Raw genomic sequence first — 23,452 nt, 5'->3', positions numbered from 1 at the left:
TTTCCGAGCAACGTTTCTAAGGCAGCTTGCTCCTTGCCGAGAGAATGGCAGATGCGTTGTATTGTACACTTGCAGTCAAGAAGTTCATCTCTGAGAAGGAAATGAGGGGCTGAGGTCCAGGGCATGGTGCAGTGCACACTTGGCACTTCTGTCTCTCCTCAGGCTGTTCGCCCCTCAGGACCTCTGCCTCTGACCAGACCCCTTCCCCTCTCAGTTTGCTGGCCATGCACCCATGGAACTGAAGTTCTTGGGACCCCAGGTCTCCTTGGATGTTGGGGGCTGCTAGGTGAGGTCATGGTAAAGACTCAGACCTGAACCCAGGAGCTCTCTGCCCAGAGCTGTGCCCATGCCAAAATACATATAATGAAAGTTACCATTTTAACCTTTTGAAAGTGGGCAATTCAATGATTTTAATATATTCACAGGGTTGTGTAATCTTCACCACTACTTAATTTTAAAAGTTTTCATCACCCCAAAAGGAAAAGTTTTTATTACTCCAAAATGAAACCTCATACCCATTGGCAATCCCTCACTCCTCATTCTCCTCTTCACCCTGCTCCTGGTCACTGCTAATCCGTTCTCTGTCTCAATGGATTTGCTAGTTGTGCCCACTTCGTATAAATGGAATCACACAACATGTGGCCTTTTGATCCTGGTTCCTTTCACTTAGCATATCTTTGGGTTTTATCCGTGTTGTATGGATATTGGCATACTGTTTCAAGTATGAATGCATGTATTCGCATTCATTTTCATGGCTAATCATATTCCATAGCCTGTGTATGCCACATTTTGTTTATCCATCCATCCATCCATTGATGAACACCTGGGTTGTTTCCACCTTTTTACTTTTGTGAATAGCGCTGTTATAAATATTTGTGTACAAGGTTTCGTTTGGGTTCCTGTTTTCAATTATTTGGGGTGCATATATGAATTGCTGCTGGCTCATATGGTAATTTGATGGTTAACCTGCAGGGATCCCCAGGCTGATTTTGTCCCTGCGGAATGTGTTGAGGGAGCCTTGCTTTCCTTGGGCAGTTAATGAACCTGTGAAGCCCTTTCCGTCCCAGTGGCCCCAGGTTCTTCTCAGAAACCCTCTCTGAAAAGTGCTATCCTTTCTACATCCATGGCCAGCCTTACCTGCTGGTCAGGCAAAGCCTTCATCTCTTCTTTTCCGAATGTGAGCAATGTCTGCTTGCTGCCAACGCTCCTTCTCCTCCTAAGCTAAGCTCCTGGGGTCCTCACCCCCATCTGAGCTAAAGCTTTTGTAGCAAAGAGATTAGCGAAGAGACAAACCCAGGAGCCATGGTCCAGCTCTCACCCTCCCAGGTCTGCAGAGGCCTTGTGGACTGCAGAGGTTTTTGCTAAGACTCTGACTCTTTTTTTTATTATTATTATTATACTTTAAGTTCTAGGGTACATGTGCATAACGTGCAGGTTTGTTACATATGTATACTTGTGCCGTGTTGGTGTGACTCTGACTCTTTTAATGACCTGGAACAGTTCCTCTGGGCCAGCCCTTTGGGGACAGGGAGTGGGGGCATGCATCAGCCTGTGTTTCCTGGTGTCTTTGGATGTGTCTTGTCTCAGAGTGGGACATGATTTGATCCTGTGAGTGGAAGTGGAAATTTTAAGCTGTAATTGGAGTTTGGGATTTTCAAAAATAGAAAGAGATAAGAAAGAGGCTGGGCTTCAGCTGTCATCCGCTGTCCTCAGCTGGTGTTTTCCACATTGAAAACCTCCCCAATTTTCCTTCTTTTCCTTTCAATTACATGATGATACTTGAAACAAGTACCAAGTTGGGGTTTTTTTTAAACATAAGCTTATTTTTTTTTTTCACTCTCCTTATCCACATAGTTCTTTAGTAGGAAAAAAAGATTTTAAGAAACTCCAATCTCTGCAAAGCATTTGGTAAATTTATATAAATCATAGCTTACATATTCTTCAAAGCCTTCTCACATGCCTTTCTCTCTTGTTTCCTCACAAAAGCCCAGTTAGAGAGGCAGGATAGTTTTGCAAATAATAGTTTGTCTTTCTTTTATAGATGAAGAAAAAGAGTCCCCAGAGCTGGCTGATTTACTTAAGGTCACACATATTCTAGATGGCAGAATCAGAATGGGAACCCAGGTGTCCTGTCAACCCAGGTGTCCTTGTCTTTGCCCCACAATGTCACCTCCTTGAGGACTCCTTCATGTGTTCCCCGCCCCTCCCTTCAGGCCAGCTTAGATGCCCCCAGGCTGTGTGTCTATACCCACGTCAGAACCATCTATTCACCTGTCCTCACCTTCCCTAGACTGTGAGGTCTTACTCATCCTTGCACCTGCCACGATTCCTAAACCACAGTAAGTACTCAGGAGTGCTGGTTGATCACAAGAGTGGACATCTCTAGGAGCTTTTTGATTGCCCATTCACAAGATGGTTTTAATTACATGACTCAGTGGAGAAATGAGAGGCCTGATGGCAGGGGTGATAGATGGCCTTGGGCTGATGCATTCAGCCTCTTGTAGTTGCTCCTGGTGAGGGTTGGATAGGAGTCGAGTGGAGAGTAGGGGCTTGGATTTGCTTGGAGGAGGGGAGAGGAGGGAGTGTGGTCCAGGATCTGCGAGGGTTCCACCAGCTGCCTGCTTGAGCCCAAGCATGGACCTTGTTTTAAAGATACATCCTGCTGGGGCATGCACACAGAGAGCTCAGTGTGCCTCGGTGCTTTAATTGAGAGTCCCTCCATCACCCAGCCTACAGGAGGAGAAGCCATCTTGTTCAGCTGTAATTGACCCACCTGCTTGCTGGCAGCACTGACACAGTGTCCTTAGAGGGAGCTAATAGATGCCCTCTTTTAGCCAGCACAGATTGAACACCTGCTGCCCACCAGGCTTTGGGCCGGGGCTGAGGGATACAAAAGCGGAGCAGGTACTGACCTCCCAGGGCACTCAGAGAGGTCGTGTCCTGGCTTTGGTGACTGATTTATAAAGCCTCTTGCAGGCCTATTCATGGTCATAGCTTTATGTGTACTTAGCCCCAAATATCCCTCAGTACCTATCTGGCCTCCAAGACTCACAGCCAAGCAAATGCCACAACTGAGCTATGACATGAATAATAGAAGGACAGAACCCCTCAGAGCTTATAGGAGGAGTGCACCAGAGCCTGTTGCAGCCCTGGAGGCAGAGCCCATGCATGGCTTCTGGGGAAGTCTGTGACCAAAGTAAGCAACCAGCATTTTATTTTCCATTGCAGTTTTTAAATACTGGGGAAAGATTTTTTTTTTAAGTCGAAGCAAAACAGGATTGCAATCTGGGGGTCCCCAAGACTACCCTCAGGTTTAATAATTTGCTACAAGGACTGAGGACTCAGCAAAACTGTTAGAATCATGGTTATGGCTTAACTACAGTGAAAAGATACAGAGTAAAACCAGCTATGAGTAAAGGTGCACAGGAAGAGTCCAGGCACAAGCTTCCAGTTGTCCTTTCCCAGTAGGTTGTACAGATACCACTTACTTCTCCTAGCAAGGTTGTGAGGCAACATCCAGAGTATTGCCAAAGGGGAAAGCTCCCTCAAGCCTCGATATCCAGGGTTTTTATTGGGGGTCAGTAAATAGACATGGCTGACTACCTCATGATCTCCATGCCTTTCCAGAGGTCAAGTTGACTTGGTACCAGATGGCCCAAGGTCTTCACTATAAACCACATTGTTAGCATAGATTATCTGGTGTAACCCACAGTCCCAGGTAAACAAAGACACTCTTCTAGGCAGGACATTCCAAGGGGTTACAGGTTACCTCCCAGGAGCTGGGCAAGGGCCAAACGTATCTTTGGGCATGGTTAATTCTTTATTGCATAAGAGTCACAGAAGTCCCTAGTACAGCTGCAGAGGCCCCAAAGCTCAAAGCAAAGGCAAAATCAAGACTTTGTCAGACATACAGAAGATATCTCTGAACTTCTGAGGTCATTTCAGAATTTAAGGAACAATTGTGTGTGTATTTGTGTGTGCATGTCCAGGTGTTTGTGTGGATAGTGGTGTGTGTGCCTGCAGTGTGTATCCATATGGATCCTGTGGACAGATCCACAGACACACAATGACAGTGGCCCAAGAGCCCCAGAGGAACTGTGGCAGCTGGGCAGGTGCAGTGCTGACTGTGAATGAACCATCTGTGACATCCCAGAGGTAGAAGTCATGCATTGAAAATGAGCATTTCTTTCCATGTGGGCCAATTGGTTTTCAGAGGCACCTTGTTACTGTCAGAATGAGTCACATGTGGGAGGCTGAGGGCCAGATTAAGTCTGTGAACTTAAAATCAGGCACTCAGTGAATCTAGAGTTTAAAATAAGAAGACAACCTCATTTGGGGGAAAGATTGAACCAGGAAATTAAATGGCTTCAAGGAGAAACAGAGGTTCCTGCCTGTGCTGGCCAAAGGGTTGTTGGTGCAGAGGATTGGAAAAGCAGTCCTGCCTGGTTCCCGGGGACCTGCTGGTTTTGATGGGCTGTCTGATTCCCGTTTAGCTGTCCAAAAGTTTCGGTGTTCACAGCTCATTGACACCTCTCTGAGCAACGTGGGGAGTTTTCCTCACTGCACATTGGGTACAGGGCTACTCACCCAGAAATGAGAATTTTGAAAAATATATATACAGTGGCTTGATGGCTCCAAGAAGCTGGTGACTTAGGCTTGCATATTTTGAAAATGTTTCCCGCCATATGATTTTGATGCTATAGATGGGGTGGCCTGAGGGACATAGCAAGTAATGAGGCTGGAAACCTAGAGACAGGCCTGTTCTTGATGGTCTGGGATGCTACGCTAAGGAGTTTGTACTTATCTTAGAGGCAGTTAAAGTTTTTAGCAGCTGAGTGGCAGAGTCAGATTTGCAAATCGGAAAGACAACTTTGGCAGCCATATGTGGAATAAAAGGGGAAGAGCAGGAGATAGAGTGGGGTTGGGTTTAGGAGTCCACTGTAGTACTCCAGGCTTGAGGGGATGGAGGAGAAGCAGGCTGAACTCAAAGAGCAGTTTTGGAGTTAGAACCAGCAGGATTTGGTCTGGTTGATGGCCTGGGTGAAGCTTCTTCATTTAGTGCTGCGGGGAGGGGAGACAGGTGATGATTCTGTTAACAGAAATAGGGGAACTTAAGGAAGGGAGCATGTTTGGGGAGAAGACAATGAAGCCAACCTTTGAAGGGTGAGTGAAATTCACATGGAGGTGGCCAATGGCATATTGTGTCTGAGTCTGGAAGCTAAGAGGAAAGTCGGGGCCTGGTACAAATTTGTGACTATTCATCTGCAGGGGACAATTAAAACTAGGACTCTGGGAGATGCTATTCATCAACTTATCCATAAACCACAGGCCTAGAATGAAGCACGATGGGTGTACGGTTTTGCTTCTTGGGGCTGCAGTCTTGGGCTCACCTTCCCAGCTGTATTAGTCCATTCTCACATTGCTATAAAGAAATACCAGAGACTGGGTTAATTTATAAAAGAAATGAGGTTTAATTGGCTCATGGTTCCACCAGCTGTACAGGAAGCAGGATGCTGGCATCTGTTCAGCTTTGGCGGAGACCTCAGGAAACTTACAATCATGGCAGAAGGTGAAGGGGGAACAGGCTGGTCACATGGCCAGAGCAGGAGCAACAGAGCAAATGAGTGGGGAGGTGCCACACACTTTTAAACAACCAGATCTCACAAGAAGAACACACTGTCTATCACCAGAACAGCACCAAGAGGATGGTGCTAAACCGTTCATGAGAAATCCACCCCCATGATCCAGTCACCTCCCACCAGGCCCCACGTCCAACACTGGGGACTGCAGTTTAACATGAGATTTGACTGGGGGCGCAGATCCAAACCGTATCACCACCTGACTATGTCCTCTGCCTCCTAGAGCCCCACTCATGGTGAAGGCCTTCTGGAGCCCCTTCTTCTCGATTTCCCCTTTCTGGGTGTGCAATACTCCCCAGCCAGCCTCCATCATGTCCACCTTTCTTAGATGGCCACTGTGGCAGGGAGGTCCCAGCGGTCAAGGAAAACCTCTTAGCATTTTAGGCATCAGAACTGGAGAGGTTCCAGTGCCCAGTACTCCCTTTTATAGATGGAAAAATTAAGATCCAGTGACAAAAGGACTCCGTGAAGGCTAGAAAACTCATCTCTGGCACTACCCTCACGAGGGACCATCCCAAGCTCCGTGACTCCCAGCTGGGCTCCTCTCCATAAGCTGAGTGCGGGTTTGTTGTCTTACAGGACTACACGCGGGTGGTGTGCCCTGTGATCGATATCATTAACCTGGACACCTTCACCTACATCGAGTCTGCGTCGGAGCTCAGAGGGGGTGAGTCGGGCTGACACCTCCTCCCCAGTAAGGATTTTCTTTTCCTCCCAGTCACTGCTTTTAAGTGGGGAGAGTGAAGGGAAAGCTCTTAGTGGCTTGTCGAGAAAGCTCAGCGTGCAACCTGCACTATAATTACCTTAGCTTGGCCCTTACCACCAGGACTGTGGATGGAATGGCTAGGGAATGGGCAGGATGCTCCCAGCACCCAGAGCTCCAGCTCTAAGTCTGGGCTCACCTCAGGGCCCAAGAACGTGATGGGAGCAAGGATTTCCCAGCTACATGCGGCCTGCATTGCTCTGATGCCAGCAGCGAGTACCACCCTCTCCTAGAGACGTGATTATTCTGTTAACAGGAGTAGGGACTTTAGGGAGGGGAGCATGTTTGGGGAGACCCACCCCAGCTCTCCACACAGGACCCACTCTTGCCCCCACTGCAAGAATGACTTTTAGGTGGCTCAGGTAGTCTAGGAGCCTCTCGCCAACCTCCTGCTCACACCTTCCTGAGACTCAGTACCGAGGCCCACATTCCGTGACTATCCATCCTGTCATCCTCAGGCCCTACCCCTAGCTCTTTATCCCCTGCCCTTTATTTCTAACCCTACACAGCAGAGAAGGCTCAGAGAGGCAGTAGTGGGTAAAGGAAGAGCAGGAAGCTGTGAGTGGAGCTTTGACAGCCATGCTGCTGGTCAGCCTAAGGAAACCTGTAATCCAGGCACCGGCCTCTTTGAGACCTGCCTCTCCAGGACCTGGGTGCATTCATGACCTTCTGGAGAAGGTGCAGAATGAGCAAGTGCTTTTGAGAGACCAAAACAAGTGGGTTGGTGCTGTGTTGTAGGGTTTGACTGGAGCCTCCACTTCCAGTGGGAGCAGCTCTCCCCAGAGCAGAAGGCTCGGCGCCTGGACCCCACAGAGCCCATCAGGTAAGTGGGAAGGGTCTGTGCAGGGGTGGGTGGACCATCGCCACTGAATCCTGTCGAGTGTAGGGAGGTGCTCAATATCAGAAGTCAAAGCATCAAGCAGACAAAGGGAGCCCTTTGCCAGGCCATCTCCACTTTTGCCTTTATTTTAGGAGGTTTCTATCCTCTTGGGGACTTCTCGCTAAGGGGATGGGGGCCAGCAGAGCCGGTGCTGAGGTGTGCTGCCCACTTTCACACATGCCGTGATGTCCTTGTGCCTCTGCTAATGTCGGAGCCCAACATTGGTTGAATGGTCCCATTGGGCCTCTAATGAGGGGAAAGATGGTCCTTTAGGGTCAGGAGCAAAGTCCCAGGGTCTTGGATGTCAGAATTCAGCCCAGGAAAATTGAGTCAGCCGCTGCCATAAGTGGAGGGCAATATGAAGGCCACTGTGACGTGTTCATAAGCACAGCTGCCCTGTTCTCTACAGGAACATGACAGTGGCTTGAACTCTGGAAGCTTTGCCGGGCTGTGGATGCCTTTGTCCTGACCCACATCCTCTTTTCCAGGCCCCACTGTGACCCACAGCATATGGTGGCTACGGCTTTGCATGGGGCCTGGGGGCCAGCTGAGGGCTTGAGGTAGAATAGAGCAATTGGCCACCACTCAGGGGAGCCTGTGGTCTCAGCAAGTGGCCACCACACAAGGGAGCCTGTGGTCTCAGCATCAAGAGTGATGGTCTTGGTGTCCTACCTACTGGACAGTAAACCCGTCCCAGGCCTCTTGGGAATACTTAAGCTAAAACAAATCTGCCTCAGGCGGGGCAGCAGGATAATAAGAAGTGCAGGGATAGAAACAGAGGCCACTGGATTTCTCAGTCCGGATTAGGGATGCCCAGGACTAACCAAAGGCATCTCTGTGTCTCTGGTGTTGGCACATAGTAAATATTTAATCAGTTTTGGTGCATTGGCTTAAGTCAAATTGAGGACAAAGGGACCAGCAAGAGCCAAAAATGGGAATATGAATGGTGACCTTCCAGATGGGGGTGGGGACTCTGAGAATTCTACTGTGGGAGAGGACCTTGGTCTCATCTATCTGATGGCCCCTCCTTGCTCCTCCAGGCTTCTCTATTTGGACGGATACCAAGAGGGAGATTGGAGCCAGATGGCACCCGGGACAAAGTCCTTCATTTCTAAAGGGAGAGGGACGAGGAGCTTCTTCTTATGCTGAGCATCACACAGCTCATATCAGCTCCTCACCAGGGGCCGTGCATGGTGTGGGCGTGGGAAGACCAAAGGGTCAAGGTGATGCTGTGCAGCTCCCATGGGGTTTTCCTGCCTCTGTCCCAGGGGTGTCGTTCTCAGGACAGGTTCTCTTCTTGTCGGACAGCTCTGCTCATCAGAGGGCACTTGTTTCCCAGGATGAAGCCAGTTCTCAGGGAACAGCAGAATGTGGCAGCATCAGGAGACCTGGGCTTCTGACCAGCTGTCCATCAATTCCTTGTTTGATATGAAAGAAAACTCCCTTCACCCTCTGGATCCACTGAACGGGGGCCAGGTCTTTGAGGGCTTGCCCACCTACCCAGCCACTGATTATTAGCTTGGAATCTGTTCCCCCCCTGCCTTCCTTGGTAGCCCCTTTTCAGGCATTCCTCTGGCATCTCTCCAGGGAAGGTTGGGAACTGGGGCCAAGAAAAGGAAAAAAAATATGAGGGTGTGTGAGTTTGCTAGGGCTGCTGTAACAGCATACCACACACGGAGCTCCTTAAACAACTGAAATGTATCATCCCACAGTTCTGGAGGAGAGTCTGAGATCAAAGTGTCCACAGGGTTGCTTCCTTCTGAGGGCTGTTCTAAGCCTCTCTCCTTGGCCAATAGATGGCCGTGTCTTCCCTGTATCTCTTCACATCCTCTTCCTCTGTGTGTCTGTCTCTGAGTCCAAATTTCCCCTTTATATAAGGACACCAGTCATATCGGGCTGATTACCTCATTTTAACTTGATTACCTCTGTAAAGACCTTGTCTCCAATTACAGTCACATTCTAAGATACTGGGAGTTAGGACTCCAGCATATCTTTTTAAGAAGGAATTCAACCCATAACAGAGGCATAAAGAGGAAAGAAAAGGAGAGAGAGCCCAGTTTCAGGAAGCAGATGTGCTGCTACCAAGTGCTGCCTCAGCCCTTCTCCTCTGCATGGTCGGTAGCCCACTGTCCCTTCTCCCAGTAACAGAGCTCCCAAGAGAGCCCTGCTGTGTGGATCCCGTGGAAGAGGCTGGGGGAAGCTCCCCCGGTCATCGGAATAGCTAGGGTCCAGAGTGAGCCCTGTGTCCCCATGGGAGGTATGCTAATGAGTGAATTTGCCTGTCTGCAAGGTCAGGAGATTTATAATCACAGGGAAAATCCCTGGAGCTTGTTCTCATTTTAGGTAACTGGAAAATGTACTGGCCCTTCTCGAGAGGAACAGAAATGGGAAGGAAATGAGAGTTTTCTTCCCGCAGTGGGGTTTTCTTTCCCCAAATGGGAAATGGGTATTTCAGACTCAAGGGGCCGAAGAGTTTGAGAGTGATCCCCCCACTAGAACTGATCCCCTCTCTTTTTCTCCCAAATGCACAGGACTCCTATCATAGCTGGAGGGCTCTTCGTGATCGACAAAGCTTGGTTTGATTACCTGGGGAAATATGATATGGACATGGACATCTGGGGTGGGGAGAACTTTGGTGAGTCCCTGCCTCTGCATCCTGACCTATGCTGTTCTATACACCCTGGGGGCTGGGGCGGGGACCTCTGTGGTTTTGGATCCAGCACCAAGCTGTCAGAGAGTCACACGTGCTTGGGATGAGGTCCTGGGAGATGGTGAGTTACTCTTTTGGGGTAAAGCCAGTAGGGTGCTAAAGGAATAGTTGTTGGAGGGCGTTGATAACAAGGGAATCTCTCCATGGGGCTGCATGGATGTTGAGGACTGGGAAACACTCTCTGACAGACTGTTAGGGGAAAGCTGAGAGGCAATAGCCAGGAAGACCAAGGAAGAACACCAACTCTAAGGGGTCAAGTACCGGCTTGAGCTAAGAGTGATACACTTGAAAATTTGGAGTTGGAAGGAGCTTGAGGAGAAAGAATGAGGAACAGGAACAACAGTGACATCCATTAACATCCATTAAAGTCTGTTGGCTTCTTTGATTGCAGCACTCAGTTTTGGATAATGAGGAGGGTCTGGGGATATTTTGTCCTTATCTTATAGTGGGAGAGGAAGGGGTGAGGAAGGGGGCTGGGTTACAGGACCCAAAACTGTACAAACAGATGGTTGAGTGCAGTCATGGTGGTATAGAGCTGAGGCTTGCAGCCACAGGAGAAACAGCACAGTCAGAAAGACCCATTCCATCTAGCTAGTGATACTTAATACCTCATTTCCCTTGGTATTAAAGGTGTGACTTCAGGATACTACCTCTACTTCTTGGGGTTGTTAAAAGCCATTGAAGTAAGTGTATAAAATCTTGACACCATGTGGGCATAATACATATCAGTTCCCTCCAGCAGGTGAGACCTAGGAGATCACTAGGATAGAAGCGGCATGAGGGCAGGGGTTGGGGTCCATTTTGTTCCTGGCTGTCTCCAGTGTTCAGCATAGTGGCTGCCAGGTAGGAGGCCCTCTGTAACTATTTGTTGAATGAACACATCATGGTAGAGTAAAAGGAAGTATCCCAAAGTGTCAGGACCATCCTCTGTCTGGGCACTTTGGCACATGTCTGGCACGGGCTCTCTGAGCAGGGGTGCAGGCCAAGAGAATGATCCATGGGGCACATCCCAACATTTAGCAGTAATCCATGTATTGTCCGCTGCCATTGTTTTCTCCTGTTTCTGCCTCCAGGGTGTTTTATGGCTTTCTCCCTCAGTCACTGAGAGTTATTTCCTGGAAATTTATGGCTTCTGGCCTGACCCACAGCATCTGTTCTCCCAAACTGGGCAGTGTAGTGAAATGCATCAGAAAAGTCAGTCTCCTGCCATACAGGGTCCAGACTGGATGCCCAGCAAACAAAACAGAAAAACACCCCAACACCCACAAAATCGAATCCCTTCCCTGGGACCCAGCCCACGAAGGCCTTCTGGAATGTGATAGGGTGCTGCTGGTGTGGGGTTCGAGGCTGGGTCTGCCTGCACCAGCCCAGGGGAACTTGGAGCAGGTGGACTTTTGGTGTTCTCAGTGGGGCAGGGATTTCTCTCTTATGGTGCGGAGCCCATTTTTATGTCTTGACGACCTCGGTGTTTCTTATAGTTAGTGATTTGTTCCAGTGTTTCTCTCAGCCATCAGATGAATCCTCTCTACAGCATTTCTTATAGACAGCAGCCATCCAATCTCTGCTGAAATGCTTCTTATAATGATGCACTCACTACTTCACAGTCTGGCATATTCTGTTGTAGATAAATTTTTTGTTGAACTATTAGAGAATTCTTCTAAGTCAAAGCCCAGCTACCCCATCTTCTGTCTGTCGGGGCTTGTTCTGCCCTCTTGAACTGCACAAAGTGAGTATGATTCTTCTTCCACATGGAAGTTCTATTTGGATTCAGGCTGCATGAATTTCAAGGATGGCACAGTCTGGTCCATTTTGGTATCGGTAGCAATACCTTTCCTTATAGCGATGTTAACACACATCTGCTCAAATCAAGTAGCAATCTCATCTAGCTGGCTTCCGACTCTTTTGGCATCAACAAGGGCTGATTGGAATAGAGAAGTTGGAAAGGGTGCTGGGAGGTGGGGAGAGACATTTACAATCCATCACAAATTTTTTAAACCACAAAAAAAGCACTGCCAACAGCTATCACAGGAAACACTTCGTTTTTCCCCGCCCCAACATTCCATTATGTTATAGCCAGCTAACAGCACTTAGAAAGCCATTTCTGGATTTTGTTTTTGGCATTTTAAATGCCAGAAAATGCAGTGCTTTTCCAGTGGTGACTGTATCACGTGGACAGTGTTACATCTGCAGGTGGGGATAACAAGGCACTGAGTACGTGAAGGGGGAATTTGAAAGAGGGTCTCCGTGAAGATCAGGGATTTGGATGGGGTGTGCGAGTGATACTGCAGCTGCGAAGGGGAGATGGCACTAAGGGGTGAAGAAAGGAGTCCTGGCTCCAGAGTGTGGCAGGATGGGCCTCCTACCCACCAAGCCACCAAGTCCTGCAGATCAACTGACCTCAGCATCACTCACATCCATCGCTTTCTCTCCATCTGCCCCAATACTCTCCTCAGTGGTCCTCCATCTCTATTGTACTATGGAATCTGAGCTCTCACACCCCTGCCAAAGTGCTTGTTTTGAAATGTAAACCTCCCTGCGGCTTCCTGCCTGGCATTCTCAGTGGCTCCCTCTTGTGCTAAGGGGACACCCACACTCCTCAGCTGGATCCCTCCCTCCCATGGCCTCGCCTGCCTCTCCAGCCTCATCAGCCTGCTCCTGCCTCAGCCTTAGGTCCAGAGGTACCAACAGAACTTCCCACCCTTCCCAGAGTGAGCCCAACCCACTATTACGACCTAGCTTCCCTTTTCTACCAAACTCACTCTGCTGCAGAAGCTGACCTTCTGCAGGACTCAGCCCTGGGGCCACCCCCTCTAGAACCAGGAAGCTTTCCCTGCCCTACCTCTGGCCCACCCTCTCCCTCACTGTGCACCCTTCAGCACCGGGTTCTCTTCTCCATCACTGCACAGAGCCCTTGTATATGTTTGTCTCTTTCTTCGTCTGTGTCTGCCGCCCAGCCTTCTACCAAACCTGGGGCTCCTTACAGGCAAGATCATCCACCTAACTTCGCATTCTTGAGCCAGCAATGGTAGAAACTGCTTACTAAATGTGGGTTCAAAAAGCCAGAGGCTGAATGGGAAGGGGCTTCAAGATGGGAAGGGCAATATATATGAGGCTCCATTTAAAATAAGTTTCACTGGATTAAATGGAGTCCTACAGAGACATGTTTAAGGATTCCCTTTAAGCACAATAGCAGCTGGTAGAGACATCTTTCCTTTCTAAGTAATAGAATTTCTGTGTGTTCTAGACATGTTTGCGTATGTTGTGTTGTCTTTATTTCACAGCACAAAGATGCATGAGATGATTGGGACAGGCTCTGGCCAGAGTGACTGTGACCTACTCAATAGCATGTTGCCCCTGCCCTACCCCATCCTGGTTTTCATGAGTTAGAAGCAGCCACTGATGGATTGGCTGTGGTGGCCATGTGAAAGCCGTGTCTCACACACTCACATGCCCTGACCTCAGTGCCACCATTTCCAAAGTATTTCTAAGGTGAGCTGAATAGTTTTGATCATTACATGTGCATTTCAGCCTATGAGCAGATGTTAGGGAAATGTGGCTTTTAGTTTTTTTTTTTTTTCAGAAGTTGATTTGCATTAAAATTGGATGCTTAAACTGCAATTTACATAACACAGTGTACATGTAATGTATCTACTTTGAGCTGCATCCTACTTTTAGCTTTTGGTCTTTAGAGATAAAAGGAATCTGTTAGAGAGGGAGTACATGCGTGTGTGTGTGTGTGTGTGTAAAAGGAATCTGTTGCCCTAGTGTAAAGTCTGTGTGTGTGTGTGTGTGTGTAGGGGTGTGTGTGTGTGTGTGTGTGTAGGTATGTAAGCGGTATATATTTCCAAAAAGGAGCCCTTGGCACATATATGAAGGGCAAATATGGGATTCCTGAATTTAGAATGGGGGATTTCCAAAGCACAGCAGGCACAAAAGACTGCTGAGAAGAGACAGTGAGTTGGGGCCCAGAGAGGAACTGCCACCACCTGCTGTCCCAGAATGTAGTCAGGGACACCAGGCTATGTCAGGCTTGGCTCTCCTGAGTGTGTGAGTATGTGTGTGGCGGGGGGTGGGTGGGTGGGTGAGTGTTATGGGAAGAATGTGGGCTGTGGAACCAGGTAGGCCTCAGTTTAAATCCTATAAACATCATTAAGCATTCGTAGGCCTGAGTTTAAATCCTGTAACCATTGCTAGGCATCCTTAGGAAAGTTACGTCACCTCACTGAGCCTGTTTCTAAGTCTTTAAAGTGGAGATTATAATGGGGACTGTAATGGGGACAACAGCCGCCTCCAAAGACAGCCACACCCTAATCCCTGGAACCTGTCAGGATATTACCTTACATAGCAAAGGGATTTCCCAGATGTATTTGGGGTCATTAATCAGTGACCTGAAGGTAGGAGATTACCCTGGCGTTTCTGAGTGGACCCAATTAAACACTTGAGCCCTTCAAAGCAGAGAACTTTCTCAGGCTAGAGGCAGAAGAGAAGTAGCATATGAAACTAGAGAGATGTGATGCCCAAGAGGGACCAACCACAGCTGCTGGAGAGGGCAACATGGAAGTAGCCAAGAGAGGCCCCAAGGGTGACAGCCACGTGGAAAAGGGAACCTCAGTCCTGCAACCCCAAGGAAAACTGAGTTCTGCAAACAACCTGAATGAGCTTGAAAGTGGATTCATCTTCAGAGCCTTCAGAAAGAAGCCATCCTGTTGACACCTTGATTTCAGCCTGAGACCCTGAGCAGAGGGCTCCGCCAAACCTGCCCGCTAAGTTTGTGGGGATTTGTTATTGCGGCAATGGAAAATGGTAGTAGGCCCCACATCACAGGGCTGTTGCGAAGATTAATTAGTTAATGAAAGTGCCTGTGCTCCGCCAGGGTGAGCTGCCTTCTCTTTCAGAGAGCAAGGTTTGTTAAACGAGGATTATGTGTGACCTGCTGGATTAGTTTATTCCTTGACTTTCTCTTTCAGCCTCACCCTTTCCATGATCGGTGGCTCAAGATTAGGGGCATGGTCTCGTTTGAGAAGAGCACCCAAGTGTGATAGGAAGTCAGCTTTTCCCCCAGATGGAGAGTAAAGCTAATGCAGCCAGCACTCTGTTCCTTGTCTGGGCTACTGGCTAAAGCCCCATGCCCAAGGGAGACCCCTTGAAGCTGTCCTTTCCTGCTGCTTCTCAACTTCCCTAAGTGTAATTGAGTCCCATCAGACACTGGTTGCTCTGTTTGAATAGAGAATATGGAAAGATAAAGGTGTCACCTGGCATTTGCAATCATATGGCCATTGCAGATCGTGGCATGCCTGTGGTCAATACTTGTCTAGAGTAAGAGGTGTGGATGGAGACTTGATTGTCCCAGCCATGGGTGAAATGCAATTTTGCTCAAAGATTCAAGGCGATGTTTTGTGGGCCAATAAGATTATCTCTACTCAAGTCCATTCGCTCATTAAAGAGTAATAACAGAGCTTGCTTTCTAGCCCAGCAGATGCTGGGAACTTAAAAATTACTGAAAGGTAAGGTTCCCCATTGTACATAAATATGTGTGGACTTATGAATGACAATAGCCAGGTGAGTGTCTGTTTCTCAGATAGAGGTTTAAACTTGGCCAAAAGTAGAATGGACTATGCTATTGTATATATAATACACACACATATACATTATATGAGGCTCCATTTAAAATGTGGTACCCACGTGTAATAATTCTCTTTGCCTTTGTTTAGAAACCAGGCTATAAAATGAAATTAGAACCTTGACCAGTATGGCCAAGCAGTGGCATGTGAATAGTCGTGGTTTGCTTCCTGGAGAGAAAGCTGCCCCTTCTCCCCTGAATTCGTGTCCACCATTCATGGGCTTGCCAGGTAGAAGTTGGTTCTGGTGAAGGGCTAGGACCCTGGGAGGAGTGGTAAGAACTACTGATCAGCAGATGGAGAGACAGAAGGAAGGAGAGGGGGATGAAGGGCGGGAGGGCAATTTGCTCTCAAATATTTACCTGACGCTTAAAGAAAGTAAGATTATAAGAGTGCCCCAGATGAGGATGGAATAATTACACATCTCCATGCCTGGAATTCAAAGTGGATTTGGGTCTCCGTGAGGCGGCATTCATCACCAGGGAGATTATGTGGGCGCTGACTCAGCAAGAACCCCCTGCAAACTCCCTACACAAATTTTTTTTTGTTCCCTCCTCCCTCACTTCAGAAATGATGACTCTGCAGGTGCTGCAGCCTCAAAGATCAGAGGCCCTAAGCTGTACCTGGAAGGTCCTTCGCCTCACACATGAATCTGCAGCACTTCTGATAGCGCTTGTGCAAGCCCTTTCACAAGACCTCAGGACTGAAGACTGTCCCAAAGGTCTCAGCAGATATCTGTGAACCACCAGGCCTGGCCTGCAGTCCTGAGAGGATACACATCATTTCCTTGAAGTCAGTGATGTAGATAAGGGTAGAGCACCTGTATAGCCTAGGTTTTAAATATCCCTCATTGTCATCCCTATAAATCATCACACTAATCTGAAAACTCCAAGCCGCATCCCTCAGACTGCCTCTTGACTCTGGCAGCAGCACAGCGATCCATGTCAAGACACGTGCCTCCAATAATTCCAGGCATAACAATCTGAACTCCAGAGTAGAGACACTCTTAACTCATCTCAGCTGCAGGTTCCTCTGGGCGGCAGCAGCTGGCCCGAAGGAGACCTGAGACGGACATCCTTCAGGACTGGATGAGTGAGTTGACAGGGTAGGCATGTGACAGCTAACTATATATTTGTCACTCTTGTTCATTTGTGAGTGCCTTGAAGTCGGTATCTTTGCATCCACAGCTGTACTGGCTGGTGGAAGATGTTCAGTATGGAGGCAGGGTGGTGTCGGGGGAAGAGCACAGATTTTGGAGTTGGGGAGATGTGCTTCCGTGCTTTTGAATGTCACCAGCTCCTCGCTCTCAGTTGTCCTATCAGAGCTGCTTCTGCATCGCAAAATAGGAACATTAATAACAATGGAGCAGGGTTGTTAGGACTAATCAGCTACTGCCTGCCTGGGCCAGAAGTAAATGAAGGGGTCATTTTCCTCCCATGGCTAATGCTTGCAGAATTGCAATACTCAACTTTTGTACTAAGGCAACAGACATAAGAAAATTAGAAGGAGGAGGAATGTGTTTAGAGGAGGCAGGGCTGCAGCGGGCTGTGGGAAGATGCCGAGGGCATAGGAGATGTCTTGGGTGTGATAATGTCCCATGCACCTCAATAGATACCTCAGCCAATCCTCTGGGAAGTTGGTGCCAGAGCCTGGGGCAGAGTTGGGGCTGGTAGGATGGAGGTGAGTCCTCAGCATAGGGTGAACTCTGGGAGCAGAGGCGACAGCAGTGTCAGGAAAATGCTCGGAAGCAGAGCGTTGAGGGATTGTAGGAGCAGAACATAGGGAGACCAGAAGGAAGGTAGAGAAGGATCAGGGCCAGGTGCTGGCCTAGCTGGGGACCTGTGCATGCCCGTGGCAGAAGGGAGGGATCAGTAGATTCAGAGAGAAATAAAGAGCTGGGATGAGGGATCATAGGAAAAGAAACAGCTAGTGGGGAATGGGGGTGGGGCATGGGTGGAGGCACAGGTTGGAGGGATTCACTTTGCAAAGGCAAAGGGACATATGTCTCATTTGAATACAAGGAAAGGAAGAGACTGTAGATGAAACCCATACATATCTTTAGAAGAAAGCTGGCACAAGATGTGTAACTTAAATCTAGCGAGCAAGGACTCCATCTCTAGTGTTGAGGAATTGGAGGGTTTTCCATTTTGGGAACTGGAGCAGGCCCTGTTTTGAGTCTCTGGAGAGGAGTTGATTGGAGCACAGACATGAGACTGAAATTCACACGTGCTGACACCACTCCACGCACCGACCTCCAGGTTCCTCTATGTGCTACTGCAAGATGGGGATGTGGGTGCCAGGCAGTTGGCTGAGCTCACTCTTTGCTCAATGACTCATGTGAAAAACGATTCAAATAGTGCCCCAGCCAAATGCCAACTCCCGCTATACCATGGGACTTTATGGAGAGTCGAAATCTCAAATGTGAAGTGCATACATTTCAGGTATCTCCTGCAGTGTGGCAGAAGATGGGAAGAAGCATCTGTAAGTCGTCCAACAAATTAAAAGGGGGCACAGGTGGGTGATGTCCGTGTTCTAACGAGATTGGCTTCAGAGGGATGTCTCATAATAACTGCTGCTGATCTTTCAATCACACTTAGCGTTTACACAGTTGTTCTCAAAATTCTGTTTCATTTGATGCTGATGGCAGTCCAGTGGAGTGTTTTTATGACATTTGTTTGACATAAGAGTAAATCAGGCCTCTGCAAGCTTAAGCAGGTTGCCCAAGGTTGCAGCTAGCCGGTTACTGCAGACTTGGGCCTGCTGACTGGAGCTAAGTTCTTCCTGTTCCTTTCCCCCACGTTATTGCCATGATTCAGCAGCAGTCATGAGAAGTCCTCTCTTCCTCCTTGAGTCTACATGGTCCCCACCCTTAGGGGAATCCAGGCTTCCCGGGAGTGAACAGCAGTAGGCAGAGGGGCAGGTGCAGAGAAGGTGATGGAGTAGGGCTAGTGAAGGAAATCTTACCTCAGTCCAGGGGCCTTTACAAGGAAACGTGGGAGGAGACAGGTAGATGACAGGCAAGAGTGGCTGGGGACAGGTGAATGAGAGCAGGGTGCAGGACACACATGTGATATGAAGGCCCCAGAATACCTGCATTCTTGTTCCCTGCCCCTAAACACCCAGCCTGCTTCCCCATGGCCCCTCACATGGGCAGCCACACACCTGGGCTTGACTTCAGAAGCATTAGCCAGACCAGAATACCTACAGATCAGGAGCTGCCTTTTCTACCAGCGACAGGCCCAGTGGGATGCAGGAAGTAGCCTGCCCTCGCTGCAGTCAGTTAGCGGGTACATTACCTGTAGAAAATTTAAGAGCAATATTAACACTAATAGTCATTCTGCTTTTGAATGTCACCATGCACTGGCAATTTTAACCAATGGCAGTGATAAAATTCCCTCCCTCCCCCCTTGATATGCCACCACTTCCTTCTCAGGGCAGAAGCACTACTTCAAGCCAGCTCAGGTGTAGTCCCGGGGAGAAATACACTCATCACAACTGCCTCTGCTAACTCCATCCCACCCACCTCTCTGAGGGCCCATAGCAGCAGCCAACCAGGAAGAAACGGCTCTGTGTACAAACCTAGGGGACACCAGCAACAACAGCTTTGAGGCTTCTAGCATTTTCTAGAGCTGCTTTCAGCTCTAATTAACTGCACAGACTTTCTCCTCCTGGGTTATGATTCCGGTGGCTCTTCCCCAGTGGTAGAATTGCATTCACTGTGGAAGGAACTTCTGTGGACACCTTGCCCTGAGGCCTTCTGGGGACTCGGTCCCCTCTGTTGCATCCTTGCCGTGGTTTTCTAGCCTGTCCCAAGTCTTCTCTCAATGGTCACCTGGTCCCTGATTGTTAGAAAATTCTCCTGTATTCTCGACTGAAATTTCTTTCTCTTTGGTCCTGACTCTAACCCTCTGGGATCACAGGGAGTGCATCTAACCAGACTTCCACAGTGAATTCTTCTGCAAGTTAGAAGGCAATTCTCTTGGTGCCCCAAGGCTCCTCCTTTCCAGGCTAAGACATTGCAGCAGAGCCCCTGCCCCACTATGCTATCCCCTGAATATGCTCCAGAGGCCAGCGTGCTGGTTGGTACTGTTTCCCTGCTCTCTTATACCACCCTCCGAAGTGGTAGGACTATTCCCATTTATGGATGGAGAAACTGAGGTCTCTCAGCCAGTGGAGCCTGCAGACTGGCTGCAGAGTCTGTTCTTTGGCTTCTGCGGGGCCCTCACCGTTTCATTAGACCTGGGGCCTCAAAGCAGCAGTAATAAGAGGTCATAGGAGGGGCGTGACTGTCTTGCAGAAATCTCCTTCCGAGTGTGGATGTGCGGGGGCAGCCTAGAGATCGTCCCCTGCAGCCGAGTGGGGCACGTCTTCCGGAAGAAGCACCCGTACGTTTTTCCTGATGGAAATGCCAACACGTATATAAAGTAAGTGCCTAGGGGCTCAGTGCGGGTGGGCAGCAGCACAGGCAGCCATGGTGGGCGGCTGCTGGTAAGGGTTGCAGCCGTCCCTGGTGCTCTGTTAGGCTGCCTGTGTGATTTGGACTGGCTGGGGCTGCACCTTGTACTACCCAGACTCTGCTTGGGTAGGGAGGGCAGGCCTGTCATGTCCAGCATTAGGGCCAGAGGCTTCCCTAATACTTCTGAGGCTTTGGAAGGCCCCACATGAGGCCTCGTGGGCTTCAAGTCACCCATCAGTGCCCTCCTACAGGGCATGGGCTCCAGATATTTGGGGTTTTGTGGGATGGAAGAAGGCAGCCCTTTTTACCTTGGAGTTCTAGAAGAGCCGCTGCCCCACCTTCAGGCTGGGTCACTAGGGGAGAGGTCTTTGGGCAGATGCAGGGGAATGGGAAGGCCCAAGGGTTGTAGCTTAGGTGCCTGCTCCAGGGCCTAGTCAGCACAGTCAAAGGGTCCAGGCTGGAGCAGGGCCTGAGACCCTGGGCTCCTGTCTGCTGTTGCGCTCTCTTCTCCTGTGTGGGGGGTGGTTCTTACCAGGACTCAGAGACCCAAGGGTGCCCACTTGGCTGTTCCCTGCTTCCTCCCTTCATCCACTCTTTTTTCCTCGATTTCTCCTCTTTCGATCTTTCTCTTCTCCTTTCAGAATAATTTGTTCCATCTTTGCCTCTTTTCCTCTTGATTCTCTCTCTTTCCCCCACCCTCTGTCTCTTGTCATCCGATAGCTTCACTCCTCCACTTGGTCCCCTCTTCCTTTTTTTCTGTCATTTGATCCATTGGGGTAGGGGGAGCTGTGTCATCACGTCCTGACACAGCCACCCCAACACAGCTGTCTTGGAGGAGACATGGGTTTGAGCAATGGGAAAATTGGCCACACCTTTTGCAAAAACGTGAAGGGCAAGGGTAGGGCAATGAGAAAATCAGCAGGCCAGGAAGCAGTGGGGAGCAAAGGCAGGGTTGCCTCAGCTCTCAGGTTTTAAAAAGTAAAGGTGAGCTGGGGACGTCTGGCACAGGGAGGTGGTGGCTGTGCAGGAGCCATGTGGCCACCTGGAGGGGGGCCGGCCTGGGAATGAGGGGCAGAGCCTGGAGCTCCAGACAGTCATTGTCTTTGAGACTGGGTCCTGGCCAGTGGACATCCTGCATGCCACTGGTAGGTCATTCAGTTTCTACAGGATTGTGGCACGGATGTCTGAAAAGCAGCTTCCAATGTGCTGATGGCTCGGCAGTGGAAGGGGCCAGGGAGGTGCTGTTAACTGCCTCTGGTGCCCCATGGACAAGGCTGTGTGTGCATAAACTGTCATTGCAGGTCCCAGCTTAGAAGGGCTTGCCACCCTCTTCTCTTGAATGCTTGTGCGCTAGAGTTAGCATCTGAAAGAGCACCCCCTTTTCAGTTAGGCCCCAAGTTCCCTTACTTGACCTCAGCAGATACCACTGCTGCCCAGGCCACCAGCCACCTGACTGTTTTCTGACATCTTTTCTCTCTTTTCTGGGGCCTTTTCTAGTGCCCCTGATGGCTGAGGGATGTCATCCTTAGTGTCTGTCTCTCTATCTCCTTTTCTGTGATTTGTGGGGTCAGAGTCAGGGCAGATAACCTGATTTTAAAAACTAGAGTGCTAGCAAAAAGTCTGGAAAGAGAAGCCTGATTACTTAGTTATTTACACCTGCAGCAGGCTAACTGCACGGCCTGCAGGAAGACCTGTGTGTGCCGACTTTCCCCTTGGAGAGCTGGGACCTGAGCACTTCCACTATGGTAAGGGACAGAACCCAGGACAAGAGCCCGAGGACAGCCAGAGGCCAGATGCCCGCGCAGGCCTTGCCTTTGCACTCTTGGTTACTGGCAGTGAAGGGATGTGTCGGGTTCCTGAGCCTTTTCTCCCTATTTCTTTGAGAGCCACAGAAGTTCAGTTTCTGGCATGATTTCCCTAGTCTGTATCTTTTGGGGAAAAGGTTTGTTGTTATTAGAGGTGAGCATCCCTAATCCAAAAATCTAAAATCCAAAATGCTCAAAGATCTGAAACTTTCTGAGCACCCACATGATGCGGCAGGTGGAAGATTCCACACCTGACCTCATGTGACAGATGGCAGTCAAAATGCAGGCAGACAACCCACAGTTTATTCAGCATCCCCAAGGGAAAAATACAATTACCTTCAGGCTATGTGTATAAGGTGTATGTGAAACATGAATGAATTTCATGTTTAGATTAGATGTGACTCCCATCCCCAAGATATCTCATTATGTGTATGCAAATATTCCAAAAGCAAAACAAGACAAAACAAAAACACCCGAATCCAAAACACTTCTGGTTCCAAGCATTTCTTGTAAAGGATACTCAACCTGTACTAAAATCTTGTGTCTTGGGGTAAAGACCCCTTTGGGGATTGGGTGGGGCTTGGCTAGGCTCAGTGCCCTGGGAACAGGAATGATAGTGGGTTGACCATGGTGGAACCTAGGCGGTGCTGCCACCTCAGCCCACACATGTGTATTTTAACTGACACTCATGGGGCCTCTCAGACAGCCCCTCACTGACACTCCTTGTCACTCCTTGTCTTCCCAGGAACACCAAGCGGACAGCTGAAGTGTGGATGGATGAATACAAGCAATACTATTACGCTGCCCGGCCATTTGCCCTGGAGCGGCCCTTCGGGAAGTAAGTGTTCCTTCAGGTTGAGGAGGGCAGAGAGTGCAAAAGAGCCCAGCTCATAGGACCGATGTAAATGGGTGCTGATAGGCCAGTCAGCTTAGCTGCCCTGTGCTCCCGCAGGGCCCAAGACTGTGGCTTCGTTCCTGTTCCTCAGAGCTTCTGCCCAGCTCTGGATGTGCAGGGCTTTAGGCAGCTCTTATAGAATGACTCCTGGCAACCTGGACTGCCAGCTCTAGGGGAGCTGAGCTGTGCCTTGTGCAATGGACCAATATTTCCTGCTTTTTGCAGAGACGAAGGAGGCAGGAGTAGACAGCCTTAGTCCTTCTAGGTGGGACTTCCTCCCTCCAAGTTCTACATCATCCAAGCCTAAGTTCTCTCCTTCCTTGGAGGAACAGCATGTGTACAGATGTCCTCTACAGCAGTGCTCAAGTTTCATGGGAGGAGAGGACAGAGAAAGGAATGTTTATTAAAAGCTTGATACCAGGCTGGGCGTGATGGCTCACACCTGTAATCCCAGCACTTCGGGAGGCCGAGGTGGGTGAATCACAAGGTCAGGAGTTCGAGACGAGCCTGGCCAATATGGTGAAACCCTGTCTCTACTAAAAATACAAAAATTAGCCAGGCGTGGTGGTGGGTACCTGTAGTCCCAGCTGTTTGGGAGGCTGAGGCAGGAGAATTGCTTGAACCTGGGAGACGGAAGTTGCAGTGAGCCGAGATCATGCCACTGCACTCCAGCCTGGGCGACAAAG

At 49.3% G+C, this 23,452-nt stretch overlaps 1 protein-coding gene across 4 annotated transcripts in view; it reads left to right on the top strand.

Moving 5' to 3' along the window:
• The window catches only part of GALNT14 (polypeptide N-acetylgalactosaminyltransferase 14), a 236,826-nt gene that overhangs the window by 194,972 nt on the left and 18,402 nt on the right, over nucleotides 1–23,452 (top strand). For all 4 annotated transcript variants that reach the window (XR_002732623.1, XM_023217301.1, XM_023217302.1 and 1 more), the window contains exons 7-11: nucleotides 6,219–6,306; nucleotides 7,141–7,225; nucleotides 9,814–9,917; nucleotides 19,908–20,034; nucleotides 22,617–22,709. Coding sequence is in view for 3 of the 4 variants with exons in the window: in XM_023217301.1 (XP_023073069.1) it covers nucleotides 6,219–6,306; nucleotides 7,141–7,225; nucleotides 9,814–9,917; nucleotides 19,908–20,034; nucleotides 22,617–22,709 (497 nt within the window). In the remaining variant the exon portion in view is untranslated. The remainder of the gene's footprint in view (nucleotides 1–6,218; nucleotides 6,307–7,140; nucleotides 7,226–9,813; nucleotides 9,918–19,907; nucleotides 20,035–22,616; nucleotides 22,710–23,452) is intronic.

The sequence above is a fragment of the Piliocolobus tephrosceles genome, chromosome 15 (assembly GCF_002776525.5).
Source record: "Piliocolobus tephrosceles isolate RC106 chromosome 15, ASM277652v3, whole genome shotgun sequence".
Classification (NCBI taxonomy): domain Eukaryota; kingdom Metazoa; phylum Chordata; class Mammalia; order Primates; family Cercopithecidae; genus Piliocolobus; species Piliocolobus tephrosceles.
The sequence above is the reverse complement of the archived record's forward strand: the minus strand, read 5'-3'. Positions and strand labels throughout refer to the sequence as shown.